Source organism: Ochotona princeps, chromosome 2 (assembly GCF_030435755.1).
Source record: "Ochotona princeps isolate mOchPri1 chromosome 2, mOchPri1.hap1, whole genome shotgun sequence".
NCBI lineage: Eukaryota > Metazoa > Chordata > Mammalia > Lagomorpha > Ochotonidae > Ochotona > Ochotona princeps.
In genome coordinates, this window is record NC_080833.1 from 88,074,811 (window position 1) to 88,084,362 (window position 9,552).

At 38.2% G+C, this 9,552-nt stretch overlaps 1 protein-coding gene across 2 annotated transcripts in view; it reads left to right on the forward strand.

Moving 5' to 3' along the window:
- The window catches only part of RNPC3 (RNA binding region (RNP1, RRM) containing 3), a 28,003-nt gene extending 18,820 nt beyond the window's left edge, over positions 1 to 9,183 (forward strand). Inside the window, exons 13-15 of one of the 2 annotated variants that reach the window (XM_004582000.2) lie at positions 4,991 to 5,123; positions 6,588 to 6,659; positions 8,991 to 9,183. In XM_004582000.2, the coding sequence (XP_004582057.2) occupies positions 4,991 to 5,123; positions 6,588 to 6,647 (193 nt within the window). In that variant the 3' untranslated portion in view covers positions 6,648 to 6,659; positions 8,991 to 9,183. Of the gene's footprint in view, positions 1 to 4,990; positions 5,124 to 6,587; positions 6,660 to 7,639; positions 8,124 to 8,990 lie in introns of those variants that run through there. The other variant, XM_058659719.1, reaches the window with a different exon arrangement.
- The last annotated feature ends 369 nt before the right edge of the window (positions 9,184 to 9,552 follow it).

A 9,552-nucleotide genomic window follows, 5' to 3' on the forward strand; every position in this document is an offset into this window, starting at 1 on the left:
TCCCACAAATTTTGGAATGTTGTGTCAGAGTTTTCATTGGTTTCCATAAATTTTTTGATCTCATCTTTAATTTCTTCTCTGATCCATTGTTCGTTTAGTAGCATATTGTTCAGCCTCCAAGAGTTTCTGTATTTCCTGGGGCATTTTGAATTGCTGATTTCCAGCTTCATTCCGTGGTGGTCTGAGAGGGTACATGGTATGATTCCTATCTTTTTGAAGTTATTTAGGTTTGCTTTGTGTCCTATCATGTGGTCGATCCTGGAGAAGGTGCCATGTACTGCTGAAAAAAATGTATAATCTGTGGCCTTAGGGTAAAAAATTCTATAAATGTCAACCAAGTCCAGTTGTTCTATTGTTTGTATGAGTTCTGTTGTTTCTTTGTTGAGTTTTTGTTTTGTTGATCTGTCTATAGTTGTTAGTGGGGTGTTAAGATCACCCACTATTATTGTGTGCATATCTATGTCTCCCCTTAAGTCCGTGAGTAATTGCTTCACGTAGCTAGGTGCGTTTGAATTTGGTGCATATATGTTCACAATGGTAATTACTTCCTGATGGATCAGTCCCTTCACCAATATATAATGTCCTTCCCTGTCCTTTTTGATGTGTGTCAGATTGAAGTCCACATCATCTGAAATTAAGACAGCTACCCCAGCCTTTTTTTCTCGTCCATTGGCATGAAATATCTGTTTCCAACCTTTCACTTTCAGCTTCTTTGAATCTCTTCTGGTTAGATGTGTCTCTTGTAGGCAACAGATAGTTGGGTGCTGTTTGATAATCCATTCTGTTAATCTATGCCTTTTGATTGGTGAGTTCAGGCCATTTGTGTTGAGAGTTAAAATTGAGAGGTTGTGATTTTGCCCTGCCATACTTGTTTTTGTGGGTGTTGATATCTGTGTTATTGCCCTTCCTTGTGTGGACTTTAGTGGGGAGACCTTCCTGTTTGCCATCTTTGCTTATGATTCACCTCCTTTTTTTCTGGAATTAGTGCATTTCTAAGGAGATTTTGTAGAGCTGGTTTTGTGCTGGCATATTCTTCTAATTTCTCTTTGCTGTGGAAGTATTTGATTTCGTTCTCAAATACGAATGAGATCTTTGCTGGGTACAATATTCTTGGTTGACAGTTGTTCTGATTCAGGATTTGGAAGATCTTTGTCCATTCTCTTCTTGCTTGTAAGGTCTCTTCAGAAAAGTCAGCCGTGATCCTGATTGGTTTTCCCCGGTATGTGATCTTTTCTCTGCTTCGTACTTGTCTCAGGATTCTTTCTTTGTCTTCGTTGGAGTGGAACTTGAGCACCATATGTCTGGGTGAAGATCGCTTTGGGTCATATCTGCTGGGAGTCCTCTGACCGTCCTGGATTTGAGCTGGATTCATGTTCCAAGTGTTTTGAAAGTTTTCCTGTATAATTTCGTCGAGCACCATTTGCATTCCTGATTCTTTTTCCGCTCCTTCAGGAAGGCCAATAATCCTAATATTTGATTTTCTGAGGTTGTCTTTCATTTCTTGTATGGTCTTATTGGCTTTGTTCAGACTTGTCTCCAGCTGTTTCATGAACTGGGTGTGTTCGTTTTGTGTGTCTTCCGTTTCAGAGATCCTCTCTTCTGCTGTATTTGTTCTGTTGGTTAGGCTCTCAATTTTGTGCTCTAAGTCAAGGATTTTACTTTTCATTTGTTGTATTTCTGAGGCTATGTGGTTCTTGAATTCCTTGAAGTCCTCCCAATTCTTCTCATTGTCTCTGACATATTTTAACATTATTTTTTTGAATTCCTTGTCTGGTAGATCTTCTATGTCTTCATCTCGCATCTCCGAAATAGACATTGGCTTTCGATCCTTTATTGGTAGGGTGTTGGCACTCTCATCTGGATCATTACCTTTTCTGGTATTTCTTCCCATTGTGTTAGTGTTTCTTTTTTGAGAGACCTAGGCACCAGTGTGCTGAGGGGTCTCCAAGCACTATCCTGTAGAGATCGGAGTCTGCAGGCGTGGAGTAGCAGGGTGTGGGAATTTTCAAGGCACTTTTGGTGCGTCTCCAGAACACTGGACCTCAGGGCGCCTCTTCCAGGGCCCAGAGGATTCAAAGCGCACTCTCAGCTCGTCCCCTACAGGTATGCTACCACAGGGCGTGGGGGAGTGAAGGCACTCTCTGTGCGCGCACCCTGTTTACTGGATCACAGGGCTCGGAGCAAGGGACTATAGGGCGTGTTCCAGGTGCTCTCTGGAAACGCCTCCTGCGCAGGTCCGCCCACCCCAGCACTTGCAGGGGACCGACCGCCCCTGCGCTAGCAGGGAACTGCCCAGCCCAGAGGCGTGCTTGGGTTCCTGTGGGATAGCACCGCCCAGCTGAGTGCCACACCGCAAAGGCACAGGGGAGTATCCAGTGTGCCTTTTGCCTTTCTCCCAGACACAGTTTTGGCAGTCTCAAGGCACTCGCCCTGTGTCTCTAGAGGCTGGAGCCTGGGGGGGGGGGGGGGAGGCCAATTGTGTTCAGGCTCTGTCCGTGCCCCTGGGGGGCCAACTCCCGAAGCCTCCAACCCACCACTGTCCCCACCCAACTCACTCAAACCTCAGGTTCTTGCAGTCTGCCTCTTCCTCTGGTGGGAATCCTGGCCACCAGTGCGTCTCCCGACTGCTGCGTCCGTTGCTGGTCTCCGCGCGGGTCGCAATGGAGCCTGGAGGCTGCGGCTGGTGCAGGTCCCGGGGGTTGGCGACCAGGGTGGGCAGATGCCGGCGGGTCCCGGTGATTCAGGGTCCTGGTGTCCGCAGCGGGGCAGGTCCTGGCGAGTCCTGGTGACCAGGGTGAGCAGATGCCAGCGGGTCCCAATCTCCTCCGGTCCTCACGGCCACAGCGTCTTCAGGTCGGTCTTTGGGTGGGTTCGGCGGCTTTCAGCGTCTGCACTCAGAGGTGACTCAGCAGGTCAGGAGCGGAAAGTCGTCTTCCCTGTCCTTTGCTTTGTTTTTCCCTGGTTGCTCTTCCGAGTTGTGTGGATTTTTTTGGCTCCACACTGTCCAGGGAACTTCACGTTCTTCTCCCTGTAGTTCTATGCTGCTCCACTTACGCTTTTGTCGCGTTCTAGCCCTCTCTGTCTGTGAGCTCTCTCACAGTCTTCCTCCTATGTCGGCCATCTTGCGAGTCTCCCCAAATTTTTTTTCTTATTTCATCATTTTCTCTTTGGAGATAAAATTTGTGTGAAATATTATTTTATTACATAAGCGATGTAGAAGAGTTGTCAATTTTCTATTGTAAATGAGTGGATGGTAAAAGTTATTATTATTGTAGGCTATATCGTGCCACAACTACCTGTTTTGTCATTGTTAAAGAGAAAACAACCATAAACAATACAGAAATGAGTTATCGTTATAGAAGATGGCCACATGATAAATTCTAACTTTAGTCTTTCTTTAAAATGAGTTCTTGAACTTGAATGTCATACAAGAATAACCTGGAGAAGAACTTGGCAAAACACTTTCATAATTTCATACCCAAAGTATCTGATTTTCCTTTGCATTTTGTTTCCTTTATTATTATGTTGTTGTTGTTGTTGTTGTTGTTATAATAAAGGCAGATCAGAAAAGCAGAGACAGAAAAAGATCTTCCATTCGCTGATTCACTCCCCAAAAATCCAGTGTCCAGAGCCAGTCCAAAGCCAGGAGCCAAGAGCCACGAGCTTCTTCCAGGTCTCCCACATGGGTACAGGGTCCCAAGGCTTTAGCCCATTCTCTACTGCTTTTTCAGGCCTTAAACAGAGAGCTGGATGGGAAGTGGAGCAGCTGGGACATGAACCGTGACCTTGTAGGATCCCGGCGCTTTAGCCATTGAGCTTTCACACCAGACCCTTTGCTTTGCCTGTTTTACAAAGTTTTTAGTTGATGATAATATTGCTAGCGTAAAGTCCATCCTTTGAAAACCATTATTTTAATGATCCAGGAATATAATTTATCAGGCAAACTAGTTTAGATTCTGAGCAATAACCTTTCACCTTTTGATTCGACTGCATTAAACGTTAAAGCTTTCTTTGGGAACACAAAGGAAAAGAGTGAGGTTTAAATAGGAAAAAGTTATTTGGAGTTAGAGTTTCATTCTTAAAATTTTTGTTTGTTAGTTCAGACATAAAAGTCTCAGTCATAAAAATTTAAGAGATAGAATGGAAAAGATAAAATGAGGTTTTTAATAGAACTTACAGTCCATAAGTAATAGGTACATGTAGCACTGTCGTAAAGTTCTCCATTTATAGTCATTAGTGACAGATAATCTCTTCTTAGGATATCAGCGTTTCTTTTGCTAATTCTGCAAATGCTGGCTTGTGTTTTTTTCTTTATGTCTATTACAAATACCAAAAGATTTTTTCAAAATTTTCCAAGTAGGTTTTGAATGTAATTGTCTGGAAAATGTTAAACAGTGGCTACCTTGTGAAATAATGGAACACCATATTGATACTAGTGTAAAAAAAAAAATCTAGTTTCTGTCACTGATTTTCGCTGTCTGCTCTGAAGTCAGTCAGTATCTGTAAATACTTAAAAGTGATGCTTTGTGACATATGATCAGTAAGATCTCTTCCTACATGTATATTCTGTAACTGCTTACAATACATTCTGTGATCACTTATAATTGGTTCCTGTTAGCATTTGTGTTCTTGGATGTATAGTTTGTTTTTCCCTTTAGTTAACTTGAGCAAATAACTGAATTGACTTGAAGAAGTAGATATGAAATAACAACATAACATTAGTTTCCAGCAATATAGTCTTTAAATCATATAAATGCATTTACATTAGTCAAAAAAAATAGATACAAGCACACCATCAAACTCACATTACCTGCTTATGCAATTTTATAGTAGAATATAAAATGTAATTTTAGAAGCCCTAATTCTGTTTCTGCAGATAGTTTTGGCATTTTTACTTTGAAATAGATTTTAAGTAGTTCACATTTTCATTCATATTGTAATAATATTTATCAGTCTTTGCATTGAAACTGCTGTTTTCCTTTACTCCTAGGTTTGATATACGCTTGATGAAAGAAGGTCGTATGAAAGGTCAGGCTTTCATTGGACTTCCAAATGAGAAAGCAGCAGCAAAAGCCTTAAAGGAAGCTAATGGATATGTTCTTTATGGAAAACCCATGGTGGTTGTATCCTTTAAATCAGTCTGTTCCAAAACCATTTAATTTTTGAAGGAAGTATGTAGCAAGCCAGTTTCCATGTAACACTTTCAGCATCTCAGTGGATATTCTAACTTAAGTTAATCAGTTTTTAGTTAGACATACTTTAGCTAAGTCATATGACATTGTTACATTTTTACTGTAGCATAAAGGAACTTCAGCTTTTTGAGGTTACTGAAATCTCATGAAGTCAATGTTTCAGTATGCAACTCAGAAGTTGATACTCATACACTTAAGAGATTACTTGAGAGAAAATGCAGAATACAAAAACAGTTTGATTTAGTTTATTATTTATTTTATAGTACAACTATTTGAGGTGTGTGTGTGTGTGTGTGTGTGTGTGTGTGTGTGTGTGTGATGATTTTCTTTCTGTATCTGAGGGAAAGAACTCCTGCTTGGTTTTGTTTTCAGATACCTTCAGTGGTTCCAGATGGGCCATTTTAAAGGTTGGGGCTAAGAACTCAGACCAGGTCTTCCCTGTGGGTGGCAGCTATCCAACTACTGCAGCCGCCATTGCTGCCTCTTAGTATGCACATTAGCAGGAAACAGGAATTGGTAGCAGAGCTGTGGCCAAATGCAGGCGCTCTAATACGGAATACAGGTACTAGGTATAACTACTAAGCTCAATCCCTGTACTTCCCCAGTCTTTTTAAATTTGTATTTATTCATTTGGGAGGAAGGGAAATGAGATGCCTTTCAATTGCTGGTTTACTCTGTAAATGCCCACGGAGACTCGATTGAGTTGGGACAGATTGAATCCTGAACCCAGAATGCACGAACCCACTGCCTGCCTCCTGCTTGGGTGGCAGAGACTCAAGAACTTGAGTAATCACTTGCTATACACAGTTCGTGCACAGTTAGCATGAAGCTGAAATTCGGAGCAGAGCCGAGACTCAAATCTAGATACTCTTTTATGAAATTTAGGCATTTTAAATAGCATGTAATCCAGTGCAGTGACTGTCCATCCCACCCTACCCATATCAAAGCCCACTCTTATGTGAGAATTACAGTAACTAGAATGTATCAGTAGTTAGCCATATTACTTCTGGTAATTAATAAGATTTGCAAACAAGTAAGTTAAATCAGGAAATGATTTCTTTTCTGTTTTATTGGAGTGGCATAGAAAAAGAAAGCTTTCTTCTGCTGGTTCAGTTCCCAGGTACCTGCAGAGATCTAGTACAAAGTTGAAAGCTAAGGGCTCATTCTAGTCCCATATTTGGATGAAAACAATCTATTTATTAAGGTCTCATCTGATCCTACCTGGGGTTGCATTAACAGGAAACATGAGTTTAAGCAGCACCAGGAATCAAGCCTGTATGCTTGATGTGGAAGATGGATGTCTTACTATTAGAACAAACAAAGTGCTTGATACTTGTATGGAAAAGATTACTTATGTGCTGATGGAAAAAAAAACCCTTAATATTAAAATATTAGCAATTTGCTCGATCTGCTAGACCAAAGCAAGATTCTAAAGAAGGAAAAAGGAAATGTTAAAAATTATTCAAGGTAAGTTGAAAAAAAAGCTTTAAAAGACAATATTTGTAGAAATAAAAGGATTGAAAGCCTGATAGTTTAGTAGTTTTGGTATCTCAAGTTTTTCATGGCATACCTTGCCAGTAATTCTTTAAGTCCATTGTATATAAAGTTAAGTTTGGAGAATAAATTCTTTAAGGAGAATGCATCGGTTACTCCATCTGGAATAAAGCAGTGTTTCTTAAACTGCTGCATGCATATTACATGGACAGCACAGTCTGCTACACTGCTCTCTGCCCACATGTTTGAGTTTCAATACGTGAGGTGGAGACTAAGGTGACCACTTGTCCCAGTTGTCCTAAAACAGGAATCTCCCAGTATTAAGGGCTTTGAGGTGGCAAAACAAAGAAAGCTTCTCGAGGTAAGCTGGGACAAATTGGTCACCCTTCGTGGCCCTTACGAATAGGCCTAACTGATAAATTTCCTGCTAACGTACAACTGGGACCACACTTGAAAACCTTCTGATGAAAGCACTTAAAGATAAATTATGCAGCTATTAAAATTCTACAGTACTGTGAATATAAAATTAATACACTCCATAACATGTTTTTGTGCAGTTTGTCTTAAATAATTAGTAAAATTGACAACATTAAGCATTTTGAATTCTAAATTTTGTGTTGAATTATTTGATTTAAAAATGAATGGAATACACTTTTTTCAAATTCGTCTGCCTTGTCCACTGGAGGAATATGAAATAAATTAGCCAAAATTACTCTTGGCCTGAAAAAAAAATCATGTTTCAAAGTATGGTTAACACTTTGTCCCTATGTGAGATGCCTGAAATATTTGTTTTCTGTTACACAGGTATAGTCAAAATCTTATTTTTGGTGGGGTCTTAACATTAGAGGAAAATTAGATTGTTTGCAGTTTTCATTTAGAAAAGTCATTTATTTGTAATCTAATTCTGGAGACTAAGAAAAATTAAACTGCATTTTGCTGTTCTTCTTTCAAAGCATTCCTGCGTAAATACTGCTGTAATACTCTCATACAAAGTGTATCCTTTCTTGTGGTATCCTTTTTGGGGCAAGGTTTTTTTTTTTTTTTTCTAGTATTGTTTTGTCCCTCTATCCATTGATCTAGATTAAATAACATTTTTAAATACTTTATTCAAGTGAAATTTTTCTAAAATTGTGTAAATAGAGCAGCTTTTTTACGTTTTATAGATGTTGAATTGTATATGTTGACTTTTGTTTTTCTATAATTTTCATACAAACTTAGTGAATCAGGTCAACTTTGGAAAAATGTATGCATTTGCTGTAATCATGATATTCTTTCTTCTGTTTGAGGATTTCCTAAACCTGATTCAAAAACATCTGCTTTCTGTTGATATATAATCTAGGTGTTTTACATAAGGTGTGAATTTTGGAGAAAAAGAGCTAAATTATGTGAATTCCAAATGAGAGTAGCATGTCACTTTTGAAGTTTATTACTGAAAGCTCCTTTTTAACATATATATTCTCTGTAGTTTTTGTAAACAAACAAGCAAAAAGCCAGAAAGAATAAGAAAACAGAGGGATAAAAGACAGTATTGACTCAAGATAGCCCTTTAAAAAAGCACTTCTGATAGATATACAAAAACAGGGATTTCCACACCGGTTCATCACCGGAATCACCCAGAAGAGCAGTCCTCAATAGGAAGCAACTGATGCCTGATTCTCACCTCCAGGTTTTGGCTTAATTTTTCCCAGTGTATGGCTGTTGGTGTGTTTTTCAAACCTGTCAAAATGATGCTAATATAACTTACAAGGTTGAAAATCCACCAAAAAAAAAAGTGTATTTACACAGAATAATTGCTAGACTTAATTGCAGAGCAAGTAAATCAGTCTTTGAGGATTGGGGTGTGCAGGGAGCTGGTTTAAAAGACTCTCTTAATAGCTTGGAGGACTGAGCAATTTTGGATCCTACTTTTTTAGATTAAAATGGAGAGGTACTATTATCAACTTAAACATCTGACCTTTTATATGTGGACTAGTAAAAGGGTTGGGACATGCACATTTCTTTGTAAAAAGCTCTTTCACAAAGTCCAATGAAAACTACCCAAAATTCTGATAATAATCACTACTACCCTGAGATTACATTGTGTGTAGATACTAAAATGGCAGTTTTCAATTTTTTCTGTAAGTACAATGAAAAATGTTTGTTTTTGCCATTGCTGCAAATCGGTTTGTTTATAAACTAGTTAATTATGTTTGTTTATACTGACATGATTCACCAATTTTGCAAGTATAAATGTTTCAGCATTTATTTTAAACTAATAAAGTTTTGGGCTTATGATTACTTTTAATTGAATTTTTACGTTTTTAGGTTCCTTTTGAATTCTATATCTTCCAAGTGCTTTTCAACTTTGCGAAGAAATTTGCCAGGTGGACTGTGGAACTGTGCGTAACAGCTTTCAAAATGGTTTTAAAAATTAAAATCCATATTCATTTAATTAGCTTATTGGAGATATATGTGATTTAATGAGTTGCCCTCTATATAATAAATTATTTTCATTCCAGTAAAGTAGTGTTTGTAATTTTTTATGCATTTTATGTATGTAATTTTTTATGAAGACTCCTAGATCGGCAATTACAAAATTTCTTAAACCAATACTTAAAATTTTTTAAATTTTATGATTAAAAATCATGATGTAACTATTTTTTATTCTTAACGTGGATGCCTTTTTATTCTGCCATAATTTTATTTATTTTATCCAGGTTAGAAATGTTTTGATTTGACTAATTTTATTGGAATTTTGCTTTTTTTTTTTTTTTTTTTTTTTTTTTTGCTAGTGAGGGATTCATCCTGGGTCGTAAAGTTTTTATAATTATATAAATTAAATCTTTCATTTTTGTTTCATATTTCCTCGAAGTATTTCTTAAAAGAT